This window comes from Scyliorhinus canicula, chromosome 16 (assembly GCF_902713615.1).
Source record: "Scyliorhinus canicula chromosome 16, sScyCan1.1, whole genome shotgun sequence".
NCBI classification, from domain to species: domain Eukaryota; kingdom Metazoa; phylum Chordata; class Chondrichthyes; order Carcharhiniformes; family Scyliorhinidae; genus Scyliorhinus; species Scyliorhinus canicula.
Genome location: NC_052161.1, coordinates 109,147,278 through 109,173,776, shown reverse-complemented (window position 1 = coordinate 109,173,776; position 26,499 = coordinate 109,147,278). Strand labels below are relative to the sequence as shown.

General features: G+C 50.5%; 1 protein-coding gene across 2 annotated transcripts in view; it reads right to left on the bottom strand.

Annotated features, from left to right (window-relative positions):
- Window positions 1-6,475: 6,475 nt before the first annotated feature.
- Window positions 6,476-26,499, bottom strand: part of c16h1orf50 (chromosome 16 C1orf50 homolog) — a 50,653-nt gene continuing 30,629 nt past the window's right edge. For both annotated transcript variants that reach the window (XM_038821588.1, XM_038821589.1), the window contains 3 exons: window positions 21,367-21,453; window positions 15,966-16,097; window positions 6,476-8,783 (listed from right to left, as the gene is read on the bottom strand). In XM_038821588.1, coding sequence (XP_038677516.1) covers window positions 8,490-8,783; window positions 15,966-16,097; window positions 21,367-21,453 — 513 coding nt within the window. In that variant the 3' untranslated portion in view covers window positions 6,476-8,489. The remainder of the gene's footprint in view (window positions 8,784-15,965; window positions 16,098-21,366; window positions 21,454-26,499) is intronic.

The following is a 26,499-nucleotide window of genomic DNA, read 5'->3' as shown; positions in this document are numbered from 1 at the left end:
TCTCTAGAGTCAATAATTGCACCGCTGCCTTGATTAGTGTAACGTTTCCCACGCTCCATGAAGTTCTGCTTATCTAAAACTCTGACTGGTTACTAACACGCACAATGCCCATTTCTTTTATTATTTGCCAGGACCTGGGGGTCGCTGCATAAGGCAGCATTTTTATTGCCCATTCCTAAATGCCTTTGAGAAGGTGGAGCCACTTTCTTTTTTTTTTCGTTTTTTAAAAATTAGAGTACCCAATTCATTTTTTCCAATTCCAATTTCCAATCCTGATTTCCAATCAGGGGCTGTTTAGCACATCAGGGGCTGTTTAGCACAGGGCTAAATCACTGGCTTTGAAAGGAGACCAAGCACGCCAGCAGCACGGTTCGATTCCCGTAACAGCCTCCCCGAACAGGCGCCGGAATTTGGTGACTAGGGGCTTTTCACAGTAACTTCATTTCAAATGAAAATTCATTTCATTAATTTTTCATTTCATTCAATTATGGGACAATTTAGCGTGGCCAATCCACCTACCCTGCACATCTTTTTGGGTTGTGGGGGCGAAACCCACGCAAACACGGGGAGAATGTGCAAACTCCACACAGATAGTGACCCAGAGCTGGGATCGAACCTGGGACCTCGGAGCCGTGAGGCAGCAGGGCTACTCACTGTGCCACTGTGCTGCCCGTGAGCCACTTTCTTGAACAGCTGCAGTCCATGCGGTGTAGATCCATCCTCAGTGCTGTTCTTGCTGATCTACATAGGCTCATAATCTAATAAAGCCTTGATTTAAAAAATGTTATCTGTATGTTTACATCTCTCCATGGCCTAGTAACTCCCCATCTCTGTACCATCTCCAACCCTGCACCCCTCTGCAAAATCTGTTCCTCTAAATCTGGCTTTTGGACATCCCTCACTCCTTTTACTGCACCTTTAGCTGTTTAGGCCCCAAGTTTTAGAATTCTTCCTTGAACCTCTCCATCTGTAAGACGCTCATTAAATCTACCTCCTTGATCAAGCTTTTGGTCATTTGTCCTAACATCACGTTTGGCTGACAATCCTGATCACTCTTCTGTGAAACACCTTGGGATGATTTACTGCTTTAAATGCACTGTATAAATGCTCATCCAGACTGAAGTTGGTGTCAACCATGACCCTCCGCTCACTTATTGAATCGAGGAGTAGGTCAGACATTCCTAATAAGTTTCAATCAAGACCAAAATCTTGAGGCTCCCTGACAACAAAGCCTGAGGTGCATGATTGTTGGGGGAGGTCAGAATTGGACCTGGAGCGATGCCCTTAATAGTTGAATAACCCATTAATATTTGCTGTACAGATTAACATTTAGGGGAGCTTTTGAAAGGACAGCCTACATTGAACCATTCCTTAACAGGAGAGGAACGTATTGGAAGGACAAAACACACATGGGCTATGACGTGCACCCAGAACCCGGAAAGTGATGGGCTGGAATTACAAGAGTAGGTTTAAAGGGCCCGGTGAAACTGAGAGGCCAGGGAGAAGGTAAATTTCCAGGTAAGTGGGTGGAGTTAAGGGGTTGGGTCAGGTCCCCAACTCTGGTGTTGGGAGAGGGGACGTTGCAGCAGGGGGTCAGGACAGGTTTGCACCCAGGGTGGGGAAATCTTAAAATCGGGCTTTCAGGTTGAGAGTCTTGCATTGGGGGGGGGGGGGGGGGGCGGAATCCCATGGGGGAAAGGTGTGGGAATACCCTGGAGGGTTGCAGGGTTGATTAGTTAGGGGGTGGGGGTATCGCATGGTAGTGGTGGGGGGAGGGTATGGGTACCCATGTTGGGGGGAGGGAGGTGGTGGTTGTGGGTTAGTGAGGGGATTCATAAATACCCTGGGGGGTTGATTAGTCAGAGGGTGGGATTCAGAAGTGTAGGGTGTGTCCCGTACAGGGCTCGGTCTGGGTCTTTAAAATAGTTACATTGAAGTTTGGAAAGTTTTAATTTCTTCTAACACTTTTTCAGAATAACTGTCAGCATAAAACTGGCAGTACCATCCAAATTTAAATTGTGTTGTCGAATGGTGTCCTAGCGCAGCGCAATTGTCCAGGCAAAGTTAGCCTTTCTGGACAATTGGGATGTAAGCCCTTACCTGGAACATTCAAGAGGGATTCCCCAGTGCATCTTTGAGGTGCCCCCAAATCCGACACTGGGGAGCCAGGAAGTTACAGGCCAATATGGGTATTGCTACATCTGTTTCTTCAGATGTTTGAGGCTGGAGGGGAGGGGGGGGGGGGGGGCATGCAGAGCAGGGTGGTGTAATGGTGCTGGGTGATCTTATCGAGATGTTAAAAATATTGAAGTGTTTCAATAGAGTAGATAAAGAGAAACTGTTTCCTCTTGATGGGGTAGAATTGAAACCAACTTGTGACGTTTTGTGTTGCCATCGACATTCTACCCTTGCTGTTGGGCAGCAACTGGGTTGCGGCTCTATCTTGCTCCTCTTGAGCTAGGTAGGTGTGAAAAGGCAAAGGAATGTTGCTAGGAAGTGCAGTAACCCCAACATCCTTGGAGCCTTGAAAAGACTTGCGTAAATAGCTGCTTCGGTTCAGGAACCAATCCTGTAGTTTCCTTTCCCAGATTCCGTTGCAGTTGTCTGATGTTTACTCTACCACAGCTCAGGGTGGAACAGCTGAAATCAAGACCTTGCCGTACTTCTTCATGCTGGTTGCCTAATCAGTTATCAAGGCTTCTGACAGAGATGACAAACCTGGTGCCAAATTAAGGGCAGCTCTGGCATATGAACATACGAGTTAGCAGCTGGAATGGGCCACTAAGCCCCCTTCGGGCCTGCTCCACCCTTAAAAATGATCACGTCTGATCTGACCACGACCTCCCGCCTACCCCCGATAACCTTTCACCCCCCGGTTATCAAGAATCTATCTAGCTTGGCCTTGAAAATATTCAAATGGGGACAGGCTTATGAGAAACCACACCAAAACTGCCCAACCTCACTTCGAGAGACATCTTCGCTGGGCTGATAGTTGAGACCGAGCTAAACACAAGGTCGAGGACTGAAGTCAGTGTCGCAACAGCCCGTGTCTGTGTGAAGGGGCACTTGGAAAAATAATCTTATTTTAAAAGGGTTAAAAGATAAATCCGAAATGTCACACATTTGAATTTGATTTGCCACACAATCACATCAAGCTAAATAAATACCAAATGGACATATGAATTGGGAGCAGAAGTAGGCCAATTCAGTCTGGACAATGGTGTGTCTGCTACCAGAAAAGAATTTTAATATTCAATAGCTTTTTAAAATATACAATATTCTCACCTATCACTAATCCCCAAGGGACAGACACGCAGTGAGATATTGGCTAATAGTGTTGACTGCCCACTATGAACTCACCAAAGTGTCCCATCATGTGACCCAGGCTGATAATTGTTAGGATATTTAGCCATTTTGGAGTTAACCTCAGCTACGCACCTTCCCCCTCTACCTGACTGGCAGTCATTGGATAATTAGCCAGAGCGCATTTGTCCCTTGTCAGCGATGGTGGTTGCTAGGAACCGAATAAGTGCGTTCTGGAAAATAATGTTCACTCTAGCTTACCGCATGATGTCCACACACACTTTCCAGCAAGTGTCTATGGTAGCAGTCAGAATTGTTCTCTTCACCCAGAATTATTAAGATTAATAGCAACACCCCAAACAACATCTTGAGAGGGCAGAACAGACCAACAATTGCCCAAGTATGTCCTTTGCACAAGAAACAGGACAAATCCACATCAGTTTACTCTCGATTATCAATAAAGTGATGGAACAGGCTATCAACAGCGCTATCAAGTGGCACTTTATTAGCAATACCTGTTTTTAATAAATTTAAAGTATCCAATTCATTTTTTTCCAATTAAGGGGCAATTTAGAGTGGCCAATCCACCTAGCCTGCATATTTTTTGGGTTGTGGGGGTGAAACACGGGGAGAATGAGCAAACTCCACACAGACCGTGACCCAGAGCCGGTATCGAACCTGGGACCTCGGCGCTGTGCGGCAGCAGGGCTAACCCACTATGCCACCGTGCTGCCCTCTTAGCAATAACATTGTTCACTGATGATCAATTTGGGTTCTGCCCACATTCGCCCTGTGTCAGCGTGGGTTTCACCCCCACAACCCAAAAGATGTGCAGGTAGGGTGGATTGGCCATGCTAAATTGCCCCTTAATTGGAAAAAAATAAAATTGGGTACTCTAAATTTATTTATTTTTATAAATTTGAGTTCTGCCAGGGCCATTCAGTTCCTGACCTCTACTAGCTTTGTTCAGACATGGACAAAAGAGCTGAATTCCTTGACATTAGAATAGCATTTGAACGAGTGTGGCACCAAGTTACCCGAGCAAAACTGGAGTCAGTGGGAATCATGGGGGTAAAACTCTGCTGGTTGGAGTCATACGTGGCACAAAGGAAGATGATTGTGGTGGTTGGAGGTCAGTTATCTTAGTTCCATGACATCACGGCAGGAATTCCTCAGGATAGTGTCTTAGACCCAAGCTACCTTATCACTGATCTCCATCTTATGATCAGACGTGAAGATGTTTGCGGATGATGGCACAATGTTCAGTACCAGTCAGATCCTGAAGTGGTCTATGCCCATATGGACCAAGACAACATTCAGGCTTATGAATGACAAGTGATAATCACAATCACACAAATGGCAGGCAATGGCTGTCACCAACAAGAGATAATCTAATATTGCCCTTGATGTTCAATGACATTCCCAACGCTGAAGGCACAACAACATCCTAGGGTTGCCATTGAATAGAAACTTAACTGGACCAACCATGTAAGTAATGTGACTACGGGCAGCACAGTGGCGCAGTGGGTTAGCCCTGTTGCCTCACGGCGTCAAGGTCCCTGGTTCGATCCCGGCTCTGGGTCACTGTCCATGTGGAGTTTGCACATTCTTCCTGTGTCTGCGTGGGTTTCGCCCCCACAACCCAAAGACGTACAAGATAGGTGGATTGGCCACGCTAAATTGCCCCTTAATTGGAAAAAATGAATTGGGTACTCTAAATTTATTTTAAAAAAGTAATGTGGCTACAAAGCAGGTCAGAATCTGAGAATTCTGTCACCTCTTGACTCCCAAAGCCAGCCCCCCATTTACAAGGCAGAAGTCAGGAGTATGATGGACTATTTCCTGCCAGCCTGGATGAGTGCAGGTGCAACAACACTCAAGAAACTCAAACATATCCAGAATAAAGCTGCCCGGTCAATTAACATCTCATCCACCAACTTCAAACACTCACTCTCCATCACCGACGCACAGTGGCAACTGTGTATCATCTACAAGATGTACTGCAGCAACAGGTTCCTTCAACAAGATCTTCCAAATCTGCGGCATCTACCAGCTAGGATATGGGAACACCATCACCTACAAATACTCCTCCAATCACACACCATCCTCATTTGGAACTTTGTCGCTGGGTCAAAATCCATGAACACCCTCCCCAACTGCACTGTGGGTGCACCTACCCCAGATGGACTGCTGCGGTTCGAGGAGGTAGCTCATCACCACCTTTTCATGGGGAATTAGTGATGCGCAACTTTATTCCATGAGCAAATATGAAAAAAGGAGAATCAGACCCACTCAGTTCAGGGTGGTCAAGGGGCGGGTTCGCGTTCAGCGATCGGCCAGGGAATCAACATTCGCGCCAAAATCGGGGTGACGGCACTTTTGCGATGCTCCGCCCCCCTCCAAAATGGCGTACTCTAGAAATACACCGCACGCCGTATCGATGGCCTCAGGATGTTGCCTGAGGCCCTCCACCCGATACTCCGCCCCCGACTGGCCCAGTTCCCGACAGTGTGGGTCTTTCATGCTATTATTTGTCGGGAACTCGGCGTGGCGGCTGCGGACTGAGTCCAGCACCGCCACAGTCGGAGGAGAGCCTATCCACGGGCATGAGGGACCTTGGGAGGGGCTGGGGGCAACGTTGGGGGGTGGTCCAGCCAAAGAGGGGGCACTATTTGGCAGGCCGGGTCCACGCACGGCCGGCTCCATGTTGCATGGCACGGCCGCTGCAGGTCGCCGCCGTGCGCATGCGCGGCCACGGACCTGGCAATTCTCCGGCCATGCCGGCAGCCATAACCAGGTGCTCCACACTGCCTGCCTGCTAGCCTCCAGCCAGACGGAGGATTGGTGGCTGTTTTGCACTGAATTTTTGGTCGTAAAACGCCACCATGGGACATAGCCTGAAAATTGGAGAATCCAGCCCAGGGTTTCTTCTGCTCTGTCCAGTAGGAATGTGTTTCTGATTGCCATTTTGGATGTGAATTGGGGCAGATTCTGCACCAATGTTCATTTGGACCTGGTTTGAAACTTCCCAAACTCATTTTACATCGCATCTAACCCCGCCCTTCTTAGGAAAACCAGCCAAATTGCAGCTGCAGGGTTGTTGTCTATGATTTCACTCGCACCACTTTCACGTGGAACAGTTTTTTAACAGAACATCCGCCTCTTTCGGTACTGGTTTTCAACAATCCATATTTATTTTTGTTATCATGAGGATTTCAATCAAATAAACCGGAAGGTTGCATGAAACATGAACACAATGGCCGCTTCATACAACACCCAGCACTAGAAATATAGAGTTTGTCCCTGCAGATCTGGGAGAGAGTGAAAGAATGTTGATTTGAACAACCGGTGATTGCAGATTTTTCTCACATTTTGGGAGCAATTTAGCTACAAAGAGTAGAAGTGTCAATCTCGGCACAGAACCTAACGAGCAAACTCACAGAATCAATGGCATGGAGACAGTCCCTTCGGCCCAAACTGGTCCATGCCAACCAAAAAGCCCATCTGAGCTAACCCCATTTGCCTAGAAATGCCATGCTCTTATCAAAACGAGGGCGGATAGAGTTTTGTTAGGTAAAGCTGTTAAAAGTTGTAGAAACAAGGAGTATAGATGTGGTTAAGACACAGATCACGCACAATCTGATTGTACAGCAGAACAGGCTCAAGAGGCTGAATGGCCACTTCCTGTTCCTAAGTCCCTGTGAAGGGATGAATTGCGGGCATCATGCAGCATTAAAATTCATTTGGATAAAGCCTGTGTTTCCCAAACTGTGGGTTGTGACGTATCGAAATGAGATTTTGGGGTCACGAACCCCAGGGCAGCAATGGCTGACGTACAGCTCGGACTGACTTTTTAAAAAATTTGGAGTACCCAATTCCGTTCTTTTCAAATTAAGGGGCAATTTAGCATGGCCAATTCACCTACCCTGCACATCTTTTTGGGTTGTGCGGTGACACAGGTAGAATGTGCAAACCCCACACGGACAGTGACCCGGGGCCGGGATCGAACCCGGGTCACGATGCCGTGAGGCAGCAGTGCTAACCACCGTGCCGCCCTAAGTCAGACTGACTTCTGACAGCTGCAGGAGTCTTTTGAATTGTTGCATTTTTATTGCTGTTGGTAGGCGTGGCCTAACAGACTGCTCTCTCAGGCTCAATTGCTGTTGCAAAAAAAAAGGTAGGTGCCTGATTTATTTTGAAGAAACCTCACCATTTCATCAACTTTCCCTGTGCTGAACTCCTGCTCCCCCATGCTCCCCGGTCAAGGAATAAATCCACCACCCCCACCGCCATTAAAACTCCCGTATCCCACAGATGTTTACTCTCCAAAGTCCGAGGCATTAAAATGGGGTCAAGCTGGGAACAAGTTTGGGAAGCACTGGCCTGATAGATTGGTACTGATACACATGCTCGTCAGGGTATATACCCTGAGATTGTTTCCACTGGTTGGGCAACCTAGAACACCAGGGGCACAGTCTCAGAAGAAGAAGCTGATCCCACCTAGAATTGAGATGAGGAGAAATGTCTTCGATCAAAGGGTTGCGATTTTTTGGAGTACCCCAGCGAGTTGTCGACGCTCAGATGGCGAATATATTTAAGGCTGAGATACGATAGATTTTCAGTCTCTGAGGGAATCGAGAGATGTGGGTGGGAACATGGGAGTTGAGGCTGAAGATCAGTATTGAATATCGGAGCCTAGGAGGCCCGATGGGGCCCAAATTCCTTATGCTCTTATTGAATAAATCTAGTTACAAATGGTGACATCTTTGAAATAAGCAAATCATGATCCAATCACTATTCAAAGAGCTGGTAAATGAAATATAACTCGAGGATTACTTAGACCAATTTGCTGAATTTTCCCCCTGTCTCTGCGATTCTTGATAATTGCAAATGTGAGGGCTGATTGGTAACAAGTGGGAAAATTAAACCATCCCTCTTTAGCCTAGTGTTTGCAGTTGTTGACGTTAATTTTCATTGTGTCCTTTCACTATTCCCCAGTGTGTCATTTTATGCAGGCGCGGACCAATCTAAAATAAGTAGAAAACTGTCTACCATCTGAGATAAACAAAAGGGAAGTTGCCTGAACACATCAAAGTGTCTGTCTACTGTTAACATGCACAATCATGTGTCGCAAATGGTAGACAGGAACCACAAACTGCAAAGGATCACGTGCAGGAAACAAACTTTTAAATTGACCCTGTGTGGCCATCGGGAAACGTGGTATTTTCTGAAATCGGGGCCTCCTTTTCAATACTGGTGGAACGTTCCAGAGTGTTCTTGCTGGCAGGTAATATCATGGGGTCGAGTCCCCAGAAGTTGGGCGCTGTGCTCTGTGGCAGTGTCTGCTGTTGGGTCAGGAGTTTGTCAATGAAGCTGATTTCTGAATCTCGTTTCTCAATCTCCTGGTACGGTGTCCATGACATGTCATGCTGCAGCTTGTATGCACCGAGGAAGTCATGCGGGCAGCTCTGCCCCCACTCCTAATATGAATAGTGAAAAACAACAGACTCAATTTAAAAAAAAGAAAGATTTGAATACAGCAACCTTTGCAATCTCAGGTCACTCCAAAGCACTGTGTAGCCAGTACTTTTAAAGTGTGTTCTTGTGGTAATGTATGGAAATGTAGCCACCAATTTGCATTAGAAAGGTTGCATAAACAATAATTATAATAACGACCAAATGATCAGTTCTGAAGAAGAGTCATAGGGCGCGATTCTCCGGACTCACGAAAAATCGGAGAATAGCGGGCGTCGCAAATTTTTACGGCGATGCTGGTCCGACGCCCTCCCGCTATTCTCCAAACCCCGCACAAACTCCAAGTCGCCATTCCCGCCAAACGCCTCTATTGCGCCCCCGACACGACCAGAATCGCTAGTTATTGGCCCCCCCACTATTCTCCGGCCCGGATGGGCCGAAGTCCCGACTTAATCGCGCACTGTTTACACGGCGTCAAACACACCTGCTTTTTAAGTTCGTCAACCAGTCGTGCTGGCTGACGACTGCTTCCAGGAGGTGAGCGCACCGCTCAGCGCACCGCTCGAGTCTGGCCACAACGGGGCAGGCATCCCTGAGAATGGGAGGGGGGTCCAGAGCAGGGGGGAGTGGGGGAGACGGAGGGGGGAGTGGGGGAGACGGAGGGGGGGAGTGGGGATGGAGGGGAGAGTGGGGGAGACGGAGGGGGGAGTGGGGAGACGGAGGGGGAGTGGGGAGACGGAGGGGGGAGTGGGGGAGACGGAGGGGGGAGTGGGGGAGACGGGAGGGGAGTGGGGGAGATGGAGGGGGGAGATGGAGGGGGCAGTGGGGGAGACGGAGGGGGGACGTGGGGAGATGGAGGGGGGAGTGGGGAGATGGTGGGGGGAGTGGGGGGAGCGGAGGGGGAAGATGGAGGGGGGCAGTGGGGGAGATGGAGGGGGAGGTGGGGGAGATGGAGGGGGGAGTGGGGGAGACGGAGGGGGGGTGGGGGAGACGGAGGGGGGAGTGGGGGAGACGGAGGGGGGAGATGAAGGGGGCAGTGGGGGAGGCGGAGGGGGGAGTGGGGGAGACGGAGGGGGGAGATGGAGGGGGGCAGTGGGGGAGATGGAGGGGGAGTGGGGGAGATGGAGGGGGGAGACGGAGGGGGGAGTGGGGGAGACGGAGGGGGGAGATGAAGGGGGCAGTGGGGGAGACGGAGGGGGGAGTGGGGGAGAGGGAGGGGGAGTGGGGGAGACGACGGGGGGAGTGGGGAGACGAAGGGGGGAGTGGGGGAGACGGAGGGGGGAGTGGGGGAGACGGAGGGGGGAGTGGGAGACGGAGGGGGGAGTGGGGGAGACGGAGGGGGGAGTGGGGGAGACGGAGGGGGGAGTGGGGGAGACGGAGGGGGGAGTGGGGGAGACGGAGGGGGGAGATGGAGGGGGGCAGTGGGGGAGACGGAGGGGGGGAGTGGGAGTGGGGGGGGGTGTTAGGGAGAGAGTGAGCGAGTGAGCCGTCCAACCCCGTAACAAAATGTCTGCCACCATGCCATGGTGTGCCGTTCACAAGGACACGGCCGCTGGTTCCCCTGTGGCTTACGGCCACAGGCCACTGACGCACCGGTGAGGAGGACATAGTTTACTGGCCGTTGGATGCAGAAAGTGATCAGGGGTTAGGCTGCCCGCGTGTCAGCAGCGCGACCAGGCCACCGGGACACACAGGTATCCCGTGGCTGCAGCTGCCGAGTTGTCGACTAACCTCCGTCTAACATGTCCCGTTTCTCTGCCCCCACCACCCTTCTGTAGGTTAGCACAATGTCTGTGAACAGAACGGCTATGTTCTGCATTTGGAGATGCTGCAGCATCCACACCCACAACCCGCAGTGGATGCAGGGCCAGCTGCAGCAGCAGAGGGAAGGGCCGAGGAGTTGCCAGTTGTCGAGCAGCATGGGGAGTAGGAGGAGGAGGAAGAGGAGAGAGTGAGGGTTGCAGAGGCAAAGGCCGCCAGAGGCGACGACCAAGGCCGAGGGTGTACCGTGTCCGGGTCTTTTTTCCTAACAATGACGGACATCACCTGCAGGAGGAGACTCCGGCTGAGTAGGGGTACGGTGATACATATCTGTCACTGCGTGGCGCACCTCGCCCCACGTGGAACGGGGGGAGGACACGCGATCCCGGTTGCCATCAAGGTGATGGTCGCTCTTAACTTCTATGATACCTGCTCCTTCCAGTCGGCTCCTTCCACAGGTGCATCCGGGATGTGACCGACGCCCTCTATGCCATCGCTAACATCTACATCACCTTTCCCGAGGACCAAGGAAGTCAAGACTCACGAGCTCGTGGATTTGCCAGAGTGGGCGGGATACGATGATGCAGGGGGCAATCGATTGTGTTCACGTCCCCATGCGCCCCGCCTGCAGGGGACAGGGACGTGTTCACTAACAGGAGGGGGACATACTCCATGAATATCCAGGTGGTATGCGATCCCCACCATGAGGATCATGAATGTCTGTGCAAGGTTCCCAGGGAGTGGGCATGACTCCTACATACTGGCGCAGTCGTTCATCCCTGCGATGTTTGAGGGACGTCCCCCCCCGGCTGAGGGGCTGGTTGCTAGGCGACAGGGGTTATCCGCTGAGGTCTTGGCTGATGACGCCTATACGGAGGCCTCAGACCAATGCGGAAACCTGATACAACGAGGCCCATGCAGCAACCAGGGGTGTGGGTGGAGTGCTGCCTTGGCTCCTGAAGATGAGATTCAGGTGCCTGGACCGCTCCGGAGGGGCCCTGCAGTACCAGCCCGACAGGGTCGCTCGCATTGTTGTGGTCTGCTGTGCGCTGCACAACATCGCGATGCAGAGGGGAGATGACCTGCTGCATGAGGCAGAGGGGAGAAACCAGTGCAGTGTGCCAGCACAGAGGAGGAGAGGAGGAGGAGGAGGCTGGCGGAGTGGCGGGCGCAGCACGCAGACATGACCCTGTGCTGGTGATGCCCAGGAGGCGGCACAACAGACCCGGCGAGGACGGTGGGCACGCAACGCCTTGGTGGCAGCACGATTCACGGCGTCGCATGTGACGTCCCCGCTGAACACCAAACCACCACCTGCAGCGCTAGTCGTGCAGAGGGTCAACACATAACTGCCAACCACCACAGCCCCCCCCCCCACCCCCTCTCAGTGTTCAGTGCTCCCACTTCGACATCACCCTTATTACTGGGGTCCAGACGGTATGGTACAACATTGATGGCTGTGTCAGCGGGTGTGATCAGTGCCATGTGGAATGATGACAGCCCGCTCTGGCGAAGAGCTGTGAGCTCAGAATCGTTAGAGAGAGTCTGAACCCACGCAATAGCTGAACTATCCACCTTGGTGGCCGCTGAGTTCGTCATGGACACTCCATCACGTGCCCGCGTGGGCTAGCTGTGGGAGGGGTGTGGGGAGGGGCTGGGACTGCACACCCGCACCGAAGTTTCACCGCTTCGTCAACATAGTGACAGTGACACTCGGTCACCATCACGATTCCTGTGGCTGTGGAACAATCACACGGTATTACAAGTAAGGTGGAACAGTGCGTTTAATGTGAACAAACATTTATAGACGCCCTAGCCCCTACAACTAAACTGTGCCCTTCATACGTTGCCAACTACTCAGTGTTTCTCTTTTGTTGCCTTACAGGCCCTACCACTATGTCTAAGTGATCCCCAGATGATACAGCAGGAGTGTAGAGGACTGCTGCGAATCGCCCCCTTCGACTTGTTTCTCCTTCGGCAAGTGTTTCCTGGGGCGATCCAGCCTTGATGGGCCAGGCTGCTCTGCGGGCGTCTCGGGTGACATTGTGCCACCCTGCTCTGCCTGCTGCCCACCCCGATGCACCAGGGATGGGACGCGGGGGAGGCCGGAGAAGTTCCGGGACGTCCCGTGATGGAGTTAATGGGACGGGCCCCGAAACCTCCTCCTCCCTCGGGGAGCCCGGTGGCCCCCGGGCCTCACTTTGGGACAGAGGTGCGAGCGGGAGGTGCCCCGTCGTGCCACCGACACCCTGGCGCTGCCAGTCCTGGAGGCCTGCGACGGTATCGACCAGGATCCGAAGGTTTGCAGACACGGAGTCCAGGGAGTTAGACATTCCCGCTAGGGACTGTGCGACCTCAACCTGTGAGTGCACGACACCATCCAGCACATGTGTCAGGCGGTTGATGCTCTCGGCGACTGACTGCTGCGACTGGGCCAATGACCTGGTGAGACTGGGCCAAGGCCTGCAGGGCGCCGGCAATGTCGATTTGTCTCTGGCACATTGCTGCCTGTGAGAGGGCAACTCTGTCCAGGGCCGAGGATGACGCGTGCACATTAACCCCAACGCCTTGCATAACCTGACCCATGACCGAAACCGTTTCACCCATTGCCTCCACCGCGGATGCCACCCGTGCGGTGTCGGCCTGGGTTGCTGCCATGAGCGACACCACTCCCTGCTCGTGGACGCGGTTCGACTCCTCTAACAGCGTCTGCAGAGTCTGGAAGACAGCCCTCTTCCCGTCATTGTTACCCTGGGTTTCTTGAGGCATCAGCTGTGCGGGTGGGTTGAGAAACTCCAGGAACTCAGAAAACGTCTGGGAGCCAGCTGCATCCTGGGCCTGGCCTGGCCTCCGCCAGTCTGGGCCCTTGGTTGCTCCGACCTCCACCTGCTGTACCTGGTCAGCTGTGATGTGCGAACCAGACTGTGACCCAGGAGACTCATCACTAAATAGGCCCGCCGGGGTGAGTGTCTGTGGGATGATGGATGGTGTGGGAGATAAGAGTGCCGCAAGCCTGAGGTCGTCTGTATTTAACGCCTCCTCTATGGTTTGGGGCCGCTGAGAGTCCGCAGGGTGTTCGCTGGCCATTTGTGTGGCTTGTGGTATCGCCACCCTCTGGGCGTCCTGCTCCGCAGATTGGGTTGGGGAGGATGGGACTCCCCGCTGATTAAGCACCCTCTGTCGTTCGGCCCCAGGTGAGGTGGGGGCAGATGCCTGTGTCCGTCTGCAGCCAGACGGCCCTGGTCGTTCGGCATCACGTCCTAGGGAAGAGAATGAAACGGGTTATTTAGATTCGCTCGGCCGGCCGCTTGACGTCCCAGTGGGCAGCGTATGAAGGGACAGAGGATGTGGGAGGTGTCCAAGTGGGCAGGGTGTGTGAAGGGACAGAGGATGGAGGAGGGGTGGGTGTTTGTCAAGGAGGTTGTCTCACTTGTTGCAGATCCGCCAACCTCACATAGCGTGACTTCCCGGGTGCCAGACCCCTCAACAAGGTCCAGTGCCCTCAGCTCAAATGTGGTCAGGGGGTGCAGGTTGGGCGAACCCCCTCCGGTCTTGTGCCGCTCACGGGTGTTGTGAGCGGACTTGGCCTGTTGGGGGAGGGGACATAGGAAGATCATTACAATACGGCAGGTATCAGCAGTCCGTTCAGATACTGGCACAGTTTGGGGGAGAAGTTGTCAAAAGATCATTGCATCTCTCCCACGGAGGCCAGAGCGCTGGGTCTGTGACAACTTTGTTAACCACCCTCAAATAACTCTGCCCCAATCCCCCCCCCCCGTGCCAGGGGGGCAGGTGGGTGATTAAGTTAAGGGGGTCGGGATGGTTGTGACCAGGGGGCACCCTCTTGGCACTTACCCTGGCAGCCCTGGTGAGGTCGTGCAGCTTTTTCCTGCATTGCTCTGCAGAGCGAGGGGTCTGCCCCACAGCACAACCGGCAGCAGCCATCACACGCCAGGCCTGGCGTACCGCGCTGGCAGGTTGGCGATGCCCTCTACGCGGGCAGATGATGCCCCTCCCCTGCTCGGCGGCATCGAGCAGCGCCTCCACATCAGCCTCAACAAACCGAGGGGCAGCTCTCCTGGGGTCCGACATCATGGCCGACAGATTCTGTGCTCGCCCGCGCCTTTTTACCGCGTGTGGCAGCGCAACATGGGCGTGTTCGTGTCGTCGCCGCGTTCCGTCGTAATGGCGCACGTAATTGACGCGGCCGCATTCCTAGCCCATTTCCCGGAAGTGAATACGTCGGGAAATGGACCCTTCCCGACCGTCGTCAAACGCGCCCGTTTTTCCCGCCGATTTCGCGATTTTTCGTGAGTCCGGAGAATCGCGCCCATAACGTCTGTTTCTCTCTCCACAGATACTGTCAGACCTGCTGAGTATTTCCAGCATTTGCTATTTCAATATCTGTGATGTTGGTTGATGGATAAATATTGGCAACGACACCAAGGCGTGAACTTTTTGTATCCTTGCTGACAGGCCTGTTGCCTTTTTACGGTCAAATGACCATTGACTGGCAGCATACAGGACTTCTGTTCTCACTTGGAAGGAAGCCTCGCCTTGGGAGAGCTGCCACCCGATTAGATTGGCCGACAGCTCTTCAGGCCCTCCAGGCATAGCGCTGAAGTGGCCAGAAGAGGAACTGCAACACCGTACCTGGGACTAAGTGTCGGGACATAGTGGCCAGGTAAGTGGCGGGGTCTTGGGGAAGGGAGGGTATGGGAACCTGGGGTGTTTGTGAGATGGGTGATTGGGTTATTAGGGGATAGGGGTAGGAAAGTCCAGAGATGTCTAGTCCTTGAGGGGATGGTGCGGCCAGTCAGAAGGGGGATTCTGATGGAGGCTCCCTCCACACCCTTCCTGCAAGATCGAGGATTGAACATTTTTCTGTTTTCCACCTTGACCTATCAAGCGTCCACCAGCCGGAAAATTGAGGCTGGATTGCAAAAGACTCTTAAGTGGCCACTTAAGGGCCTTAATAGGGGCGAGGGGAGCTTCGCATCCAAGGCCTTGCGCAGCCCAGTGTAAATTCACATCCGGGGCAGACGGGATCCCAAAACCCGCCGGGAGGGAGCGTGAAATTCAGACCCAAGGATAATTCCCATTCTTCAAACATTACAATGGAATCTTTTATGTCCACTTGAGGGAGCAGACGGAGCTTCGATTTACATTTTGTTTGAAAGATGGCACTTTGAACACTTTCAATCCTGTACTAAAGTGGCAACTTAAGACTCTGGAGTGTGATTCGAATCCACAGACGTCTGACAAGAGAGCTACAGACAGCTGCAGCTGGGATTCCGCCCAGGTTGCATGGTTCAGTGAACAACCAAATTCCTGATCTTTCCCAAACTGCACAGCACCGCGGCTGCAATTAAACGGGAACTCCTTTCAACTTATTGAGGACTTGGAAATATTGAAATTCTACTGACCTTTGGGGAAAGGATGGAAAAGTATTTCTGCCCAGAGTCCCTTTTGTACATAAAATACACAGTGCCAGGCTTCTTCACAATATTACAGGCAACATGATGGAGATCTGCGTCTCTCTTGGCATCTTCCAGGACCTGAACAGAACATGTGGAGAAGTTACTTACACGGAATCACATCATGAAGGAGCAGCAGCATGCAGAATAATGGCATCAACATTAGGGGCCGGGGGAAACTCTGGGGAAAACTTATTTCATGTTAAAAGTTAATGTCAATGAATCTGACAGGTTCAAATTTGACAAAGGGGATTGTGGTGGCTCAAGAAACACTCTGCAGGCTTTCTGTAGTAACAAAGTTGTTTATTAACAAAAGGCAAACTCTGGTATATTTACAGACACGTCTCCAAGCTCCATACTGACCGGGCTCTGCACTAACCTGCTATTGGCTGGATTTTGAATTCTCCTGCGCGATTGGTTCTGAGCCGGTAACGTGGCCTACCAAGGTCGCCCCTTTGACTGGGCCTTTGAAGGGGCCACGCTATCAGATCCCTATCCCCTTAAATCCCTTATTACATTTTACACAAAACTATGTACAGGCTCTATATACATGGCAAAAATGTTCATGGAGAGAATGTTCATCAAAGAGTCAGTCAGTATGGGGACCGTCGAGTCCTCCCAAACCGCCGTAGTCCTCCCACAGGCTTAACAGCCTCTGAGGTAGTTGTGTTATCGGTGGGCGACGATAGTTCAGGAGGCAGCATCTCATCGGTAAGGGAACTGGCCTCACCGGCTTTCAATGGTACAGCTGGTGGGGTTAACTCAGGAGTTCTCACCTCCCTCTGCTCAGGAACATTCACAGGAGTGTCGACAACACCAGTGGGACCCGCCATTCTGAAATGGGAATCATCCCTGCTCCCGACTCTTCAAATGGCCAATTTGCTTTTTGATAGTCCTTCCATTTACATTCACCACGTATGACACGGGCCCAGACTGGGATACAGTCCGCCTGGCTAACCACAGTGGGTTTCACAGATGAAGTTTCGAACCAAGACCGTGTCCCCCACCTGGAATGATCTGTCACCCCTCTGCATAGCCCGTTGCCTTCTCTGAAGACCTGACCTCCTCCACCTTCCCTGCCAAGTTAGGAAACACTAAATTCAAAAAAGGTTCTGAGGTGGCAGTCCATCAGCAACTCGTCTCAGCCAATTCATTGGACACAGAGTGGAACTGGGCCATCCTGGTGTGGCTTATGTCATTAGCTAGAACAAAATCCTGGAACTTGTCCATTGTAAAAGGGGTGTCATTATCGGATACAATGGACTTCAGCAGTCCGTGAATAGCGAACACCCAGTGTAAGGCGTTCACCGTCGTTGCTGAGGTCAAGTCTCCATTTTCTATATAGATAGCCACTTGGGAGTGGGCATCCACCAAAACCAAAAATATCCTGCCCAAGAAAGGGCCCAAGTAGCCCATGGACGACCTGGCCACATCCAATGTTGGAGACTGGCCAATGGTACATTGCTGTACCATTTCTCCAATGGCTTTATCAATGGCTGACCACCATATGTAGCATTTGTGTTTTCCCTGGATGGGCACTATGTAGTTCCTGTAGGAGAGGTCCCCTGGCTGATAGTGGAACGCCAACACGCAAGCCCCACAGGATCACACCATCGTCACAGGTCAGTTCAACCTGACCGGTTAAATAGGGCATCAGGTGCTCAGATTTCTCATAGTGCCACCAGGTCTGTATCCACTTTACGTTCGATAATATGGGATCGCACTGGGTCTAGCTTCAAATGTGGCCAGCCAACACTGGCAATGTGTCCAAGAAATTCAAGGCCAATATGATCTCCTGGGGTACTGGTGTACGTAGAATGTTTTTCAGGAGGAGGAGTCAGTTCATTGTATCTGCATTGGCAATCTGTTTGCCAAGTCTGTGCTGGAAGGCGTAGTTGTAGGCTGCCAGCAGCAAAGCCAATGCTGCACCTGTCCAGAGGCTATTGGTGGTACTGGTTTGTCTTCTCTCAGAAGGCCCAATAGCGGCTTATGGTCGGTGATTATAATGATTCGCCATCTGTAAGCATATTGGTGGAATTTCTTCACACCATATGTGACTGCTAAACCCTCTTTCCCGATTTGAGCATTGTTTTGCTCCACTTCTGAAAGGATCCTCGAAGCAAAGGTGATGTGGTGCTCGGAACCATCCCTCATCCTGTACTCCCTATCCCGTAAGGAGACCCGGCACGTGAGAACAATCAGTTTCCCAGGCTCGAAGTGAACTAAAAGGTTTGAGGATTGCAAAGCTTGCTTCACCAAGCGGAAATCTTTCTTCTAGTGGCTCCCTCCATTGCCACCTTTGATTTATCTTTAGCAGTTTGTGTTATGGCGCCCATGTTCTCGACGATGCTGGTTTGAGAAGTGCTCCCAAGGAAGCCTTGATAAAATGCTGCTGTGCACCTTGCAGATCAGGGATTCTCAACAGGCCGGTCCTGCAAGAAGGCTTCATCGGGCCTGGCAAAACAGCATCCTTCAAGCAGAAAACCTTTCCACAATCTCATTATGTGATAAAACTTCAGCTGTGATACGTCTCGCATGCACTGGAAGCATGGTTCAGGAAATCACACACTCGCAGCATGGAGAAAGGCATAAAAAGACAGAGGGAAGCAGAAAGAGCTGTGACACTGCAGCCACTGCTGATGGTGGAGAGAAGAGATGCGGCTCCTCTCTTCCCTTAAATCTGATAGTGGCCGTTCACAGTGGGTTCTTACCCTGGCAAGCCACACTCTCATGCCCACTGGGTAAACAGAGCAACAGGCCAGTGGATTTTGACGTCTCTTTTCTGGGGAAATGGGCCAAAGAAATTAAGCAAAGAGCATCGGGAAGTAGTCGGTTGACTTCACCTTTTGCTCTTTCTGGCGGCTGAGCACTGGATTTCTCCTAGTGGTATTTTACGGAGCCACATGTGGCATGGGTGGCAGATTGGACTGCCAATTCTCATTGCCACTGCCCGAGGAGCTGATGATTCTCACGGGGAGGGGTGGGGGGGGGGGGGGGGGGGCAGTAGAGTCCACATGGTATCACTCACATGAGGTACGGACAGCCGTAAAAGCCACTTTTTAAAGCTATGAAGTACGCCATTTGCATTAAGAAGTGACCCTGGAACTTAGCTCCACATAGTGCATTGTGAGCCATCTGATATTCTATTATGGGATCTTGCCCTGTGTGACCTTGCGACTGACTTTTACCATGTAACAGAAAGCAGCGGCAAGTCTCACATTAAGTAAGTCCAACAAAAATTATGGGCGGGATCTTCCAATCCCACCGGTGGCGCACCCCGCTATGGGTTTCCCGGCAGGGTGGGGTGGATTCAAAAGGAAATCCCGTCGACAGCGACGAGACCAGAAGATCTGGCCACCGGCAGACTGCCTTCCGCTGCCAAGAAACATGTGGGGGGGGGGGGGGGGGGGGGGGGGGGGGGGGAGAGGCCAGAGCACCTCGCCCAAATAATAGATATGTATGCTGAACTGCATAATAATTACATTCTGTTTTGGGGGTCCATTTTTATCATACAGGAGAAGCAACAGGGTTGAGAACCCCTCCTGTAGATACACAATGCCATCACAGTGGTGGCGGAAATTGTTGTTTAAGGTGCACAGACATTAGGCCATTTTAACAGACACAAAGAAAGCAGTTTGAGTAAGACTTTGGCAAGCCTGATATTCTATGACTATAACACAGAAATCAGCAGCTCATCCAGCAATTAAAGGCCAACAGCAACATTCAACACAACTAGGTCTCCACGGGTGACTCTGGGGACAGAACAACAGCTTGCATTTACTTAAGCCTTCAATGCAATTAAATGTCCCAAGACACTTTACAGCATTGCAAAGCAGGTAAACATTAACACAGAACATAGAAACATCAAAATAGGAGTAGATCATTTGGCCCTTTGAGCCTGCTCCACCCTTCAATATGATCATGGCTGATCCTCTATCTCAACAGCATATTCCCGTGCTCTCCCCATGCCTGTTGACACCTATACAGATAGAAATCTAACTGCTTCCTTCATAAATGTATTCAGTGATTTGGCCTCCACAGCTTTCTGTGGTAGAGAATTCCACAGGTTCACCATTTTCTGACTGAAGAAACTTCTCATCTCAGTCCGAAATGGCCTGCCCCATATCCTGAGACCGTGACCCCTTGTTCTAGACACTCCCAGCCAGAGGACACAACATTCCTGCATCCAGTCTGTCCAGCCCTGTCAGAACATTATACATACAGACCCAGTTGACCCAATCTCTCCACATATGACAATCCTGTCATCCCAGGAATCAGTCTGGTGAACGTTTGTTGTACTCCCTCTATAGCAAGTATATCCTTTCTTAGGTAAGGAGACCAACACTGCACACAATATTGCAGGTGTGATCTCACCAAGGTCCTGTACAGATGCAGTAAGTAAGCTTCAAAAAAGAAGGCATTAGGACAGGTGATCACAAGAGATAGTTTTTACATGGAATCTGAAGGCAGGGGACAGATGGAGAGGTGAAGAGGCTTCCATACCAGTATCCATAGAATCCCTACATGCAGAATGAGACCATTTGACCCATCGTGTCTGCACCAACCCTCGGAAAGAGCACACTACCTAGGCCCACATTCCCGCCCTATCCTTGTAACCCTACCTAACTTGCACATCTCTGGACACGAAGGGGCAATTTTAGAATGGCCAATCCACCTGACATGCACATATTTGGACTGTGAAAGGAAACTCGAGCACTGGAGGAAATCCACGCAGACATGGGGAGAATGTGCAAACTACACACAGTCAGTCGCTCTAGGCCAGAATACAACCTGGGTTCCTGGTGCTGTGAAGCAGCAGTGCTAACCATTGTGCCACCGTCCTGCCCACTCAGGGAGGAAACTTCAGAGTTTAGGTCCTAGATGACTGACGGCACCGTGGCCAATGGTGGAAAAACACCAGAGACAAATATTACTGATGCCATTGGTGAGTCTGGAGGTCGAATACCATCATTTTGATTGGAAGCTGTTCACACCCTGTCCCGCCATGGCCCAGCCATTGCTGAGCCTCAGCTACAATCAAACACACCAGCACAGGGGTGGGCAACCCAAAACCAGAAAATTAAAGTTACAGCTGTGACCCCTGCAATCCAAATAACCCCAGTTCCCTCCGGCAATGTAAACAAAGTGAATTTGGAGTGGCAGCAGCTGTGTCAAATCAGAATTCTTTCACAATTTTCCCCTCAGTTTCAGCCAGAGCAAGGCTCACCGAGAACCCTGGGAACCAGGCCAATCCTCAGTGTGAGGCTGAGGCCCTGAGGCAGTGGGGAGGACGCCAACAAAGAAGACGACAGAGAGGGAAGATGACACAGAACGTGAGGAGACCTCATACCTTTCTCGCTTTCTCCTGGAGGTACTGGATCTGTTCAGCAATCCCAGTCAGTCTGTTACAGGCATTGGCACGAACAAAATCATCTGCCTGAGGAAATCAAAATACTCAAACTTAGTGCAGCTCAGGCTTTGATAATAAGACTTGACCCACACTGATTTGCCACTCTGATCCCGCCGTACTGATAATAATAATAATCTTTATTGTCACAAGTAGGCTGACATTAACACTGTTATGAAGTTACTGTAAAAATCCCCCAGTCGCTGTGAAGCAACAGTACTACCCACTGTGCTGCCGTGCTGCCCTATTGCCCAGGAACCACCTGTTACTTTGGCCATCACCACACACACAGATTCAGCTGGAGGCCATTCAGCCCCTCAAACCTGTACCACCGTTCGATCACCATCGATCACATTATTGAAATTCTCAACAAACCTCGATCGCCATTTAGGGAGAATTGAGGTCCAGATTTTCTACAGACCTTTGCTTCTTTACATCGCCTCCCCCCTGGTCTAATTTTACGGCGATTCTCCAGCTTGTGAAGGATAAATTTCCTTCCGAGTCATGCACTACTGGGCTTTACGGTAAACACAAATCTGACATTTGACAAAATGCAGGGGCAGCTCCGCCTGATGAGCCAGTGGGCAAATGTCGATGTGGAGCCAACTGACCTGAACCTGGACATGGATTCGGCTGTTACAATCAGCCTCAGTGCTCATGGGCCACGGGATAGGGTGTAATGAAGAAAAATAAAATCAGCTGATCCGGTCTGATCAAACCTAGCTGGAAAGTACATGCCTGTGCGATAAAATTTAGCTGGGCCGGGCTGTGATATCTCGTAGCTTGCCAACACTCTCAAATGCAGGCTCACACATGAAGAGTGGGTAAGGTGCCAAAGGACAGCTGGCAGCTACTGCAGCTGAGGAAGAGTCAAGTCCGTCTCGAAACGTTAACTCTTGTTTTCTCTTCACAGGTGCCGCCAGGCCTGCTGAGTTTTTCCAGAACTTTCCATTTTTATTTCGGCTGAGTGCTTGCTCTGGTGAAAATGGGTCTTTCACTGGGTGGTTGGGGACGGGGGGATTTTGAAAAGTTTTTTTTTAATTTTTGATGACAAGTGAAGTCAAAGCTTGACTTGGAAAGCACCCAAAAATGCAAACCGGGCCTGAAAGTTCAAACTGTTTTGCGCACAGAAAGAAGAGGTAGAGTATGTTGAAATATAGAGATCAATTCAGACACAGCAAAAAAAGAGATGAGATCAGGGGCAAGAGGGGTAGCCTGGAAGGAATGTGACGTTGCCGTCAACGCAGGATCAATTTTATTTTAAGAGAGAGCTAAATTTGCATTCAAAAATCAGATGTGATATTTGTTGGAGGGAATAAGCAGGAAGCTGTGAGTAGAGGCGATAGCTCTGGAGTGGTTCAAGCCACAGCAGCCTGTGGCGGGGTACAGTAGTGTAGTGGTTATGTTACTGGCCTACTGATCCAGAGAGATTGACTTTATGTCCTGTGGCAGCTTGAGACTTTCAATTAGGTTTATAAGGGACAAAAATAAAAATCTGTTATTACAAAGCTGATATCCACCATGTGAAGCTGGCAGCTTGTTGAAAAGCCAAAGTGGAGTTTTTAGGGGACAAAAACTTGGCTGCTTTATTAGCTAACTCATACATGACGCCAACCCCACACGGGTATGTACTTCCAGAAAACCATTCAGTTGTATGAGCCACCAAGAGGGTTAAGGAGGCAGACCATTGCCACTTTTGCAGGATGCCAAGTGACGGGCACGAAATTACGGCCTTTCCAGTGAAGGCCAGCTCCCAAACTTGAATTTTTATTTAAAAATCTGAATATCCCTTGTCCCTGATTTAAAAAAAAGGATAGCTCCTCATAAGTACACACTAATGTCCAAAAAGGCCAGAGACATGGTGGGACAGTGGTCAGCACCGCTGCCTCACAGCACCAGGGACCCGTGTTCGATTCCGGCCTCGAGTGACTGTCAGTGTGGAGTTTGCACGTTCTTCCCCGTGTCTGTGTGGGTTACCTCCAGGTGCTCCGGTTTCCTCCCACAGTCCAAAGATGTGCAGGTTAGGTGGGTTTACAGGGTGGGATTCATAGAATTTACAGTGCAGAAGGAGGCCATTTGGCCCATCGAGTCTGCACCGGCTCTTGGAAAGAGCACCCTACCCAAGGTCAACACCTCCACCCTATCCCCATAACCCAGTAACCCCACCCAACACTAAGGGCAATATTGGACACTAAGGGCAATTTATCATGGCCAATCCACCTACCCTGCACATCTTTGGACTGTGGGAGGAAACCGGAGCACCCGGAGGAAACCCACGCACACACGGGGAGGATGTGCAGACTCCGCACAGACAGTGTCCCAAGCCGGAATCAAACCTGGGACCCTGAAGCAATTGTGCTATCCACAATGCTACTGTGCAACCCACTATGGATGAATGGAGTGGGCCTGCTTGGGGTTCTCTTTAGGAGGGTCGGTGCAGACTTGATGGGCAGAATGGCCTTCTGCACTAATTGAATTCTATGGAATTACCTGCCAGTTTAATTAGAGAAAGTGCTGCTACCCTCCCCGGTGAATAGTAGACAACAGCCACAGGCACTGCTTTGGGCCACAAAGCAGAAAGTAAGTACTGGGAAGAGCCGGAGCACCTTCACCTGATGACAAGCAGAAGGCAGACCACAATCGGATCTGTTCATTCTAGTCAGTTGCTTAGAAGCTAGAAAGAACACTCGAGTTTCAAAACCTGTTCTGTTTAGCAATCAAATCATTTATAACTGGCAAACATTTACAGCACAAGAACCTTCTGTTTCATCATTACAGATATACCAATATTGCCACATTGCTTCCTCAAGTAAAATAAACGTTTACATATGACCATAAGAAATAGGAGCAGGAGTAGATCATTCGACAATTTGCGCCACCTCTATACTATCATGTGGTGGTCTTCCCTGTCAGTCAACTGGTTGTGGCATCAAACTCTACTGTAATGCTGGAATGTATGACTGAGATTGACACTTTTCGGGAGTACTAAGGGAGTGCTGCAGTGTCAGAGCTACTGTCTTTCAGATGAGATGTTAAACCGAAGCCCTGCCTGCCATTTCTGCTGTTGAAACGCATGAAGTTCTCCCAATTTTCTAGTCATGCCACCTTTTAAACCAATACTAAATGAGCCGATCCTACTTTCCAACAGTGACTACGTTTCAAAAGTAATTTCGCTGTAAAATGCCCGAAATCGAGAATAGATAAATGGCAATCTTTCTTTCTCTGGTCTAACTTGTTGGTTATGGGACTTGGCTGCGGACAAACTGTCTGATGTATTTGCCTATTCGAACTTCACAGTACGTGGCATACTTTGGAATGTTCGGCGCGCGCACACACGCACGATAAATGAAGTTCATGTTCCTTCTCCCCATGGCCAGACCTGATCCGTATGATTGCAAAGTGAGAAAAAAAGAGGTTTCACTTCTGTTTAACATGTTGTTTCAGTCCAGCGTCTGACTGACAAGGCAGACAGACAATCTCTCACCCAAGACTCAACAGGAAATGCACCGCGCCTTGGAACAAACCACAGAATAAAGAAGCGGATAGGATGATGGTGCTATTTTTCAAACACAAACAGGTGACAGCCGTGGCTCAGCGAGGAGCACCCAACTATGGAGACTTGAGGACATAATCTAGGCTTGCAGAGTGACAACAGGGGTACTGCACTGGTGGAGACGATGTGCGGTGTGTGATTCCCCCCCCCCCAGGCGCAATTCCCGGTGGCAGAGGCCGCTCCCCATTGGCCAGTGGCAGGATCGTCCTGTCCCACTGAAATCTATGGTGTTTTGCCAATCCTGCGACTGGAGAATCCGCCGCCGAGGTAGGGTGGTGGTGAGGGGGTGGCCTCTTCGGCAGGACCGGAAGGTTCCATCAGTGGGCAGGGCCGGAAAATCCCACACGATGGAGGTGACGTTAAACCAAAGCCCTGCCTGTCCTCTAAGGTGGACATCAGAAGATCCCCCGCATTATTTCAGAGAAGAGCAGGCAAGTTTCCTGGGCGTCCTGGCCAATATTTGCCCCTCAACCCACAGTTTCTTCGGGTCATTTATCTCCTCGTTGCTTGTGGGAGCTACCCGTGTTCAAATTAGCTGCTGCGTTTCCCTGCATCGTGACTGTACTGCAGAAATACTTAATTGGCTCTAAAGCAATTTGGATGTCCAAAGGTAGTGAAAGGTGCTATATAAATGCAGGTCCTTTTCTTTCTGATAGAGGAATCACATCAACTTTATACTCGGCTGATTTAAATGGGCAATAAATCGATATTCAGAGACACAATCTGTAACACAATAATATTTCATCTGCATTAAAAGTCTAGTGCATACTTGCTATGAACCTGAACCTGCAGCCGCCAGGTTATAGGACTCATGCACATCCTGTGCACATATCAGAATTGTGATTACAATCCCATTTTTTATTTACTAATCAGGAATGCAATTAGTCACACTGGGATTTCCCATTAGCCTCTGACTTATATGTCAGATTAACATGAGGAAAGAGAGCAGTGACATAGCTGATTGCAATCTGACAAGGGGAATTACTTTGGTCTGCAAGTTAGGATTTATAGTCAATGGTGAGCAGCTGAATCGAAGGGTTTATTCAGACATAAAAAAATCTCTTTGTATTTCTGTGATCATTTCATTCTGGGTTACTAGGTTTAGCACAGGGCTAAAGAGCTGGCTTTTAAAGCAGACCAAGGCAGGCCAGCAGCACGGTTCAATTCTCGTACCAGCCTCCCTGAACAGGCGCCAGATTTTGGCGACTAGGGGCTTTTCACAGCAACTTTGTTTGAAGCCTATTTGTGACAATAAGCGATTTTCATTTTTAATTTCTAAGAACTCATTTGGTTCATTAATGTCCTTTCGGGAAGGAAATCTGCCATCCTTTCCTGGTCTGGCCTACATATGACTCCAGACCCATAGCTATGTGGTTTACTCTCAAATGCCCCCTGAAACAGCCTAGCAAGCCCCTCAATTGTATTCAACTGCGACGAAAACATAAAAAAGGAATGAAGCCGGATGGACCACCCAGCATCGGACCAGGGACCGGAAACGACAATGGCAAACGCAGCTCTGCCAA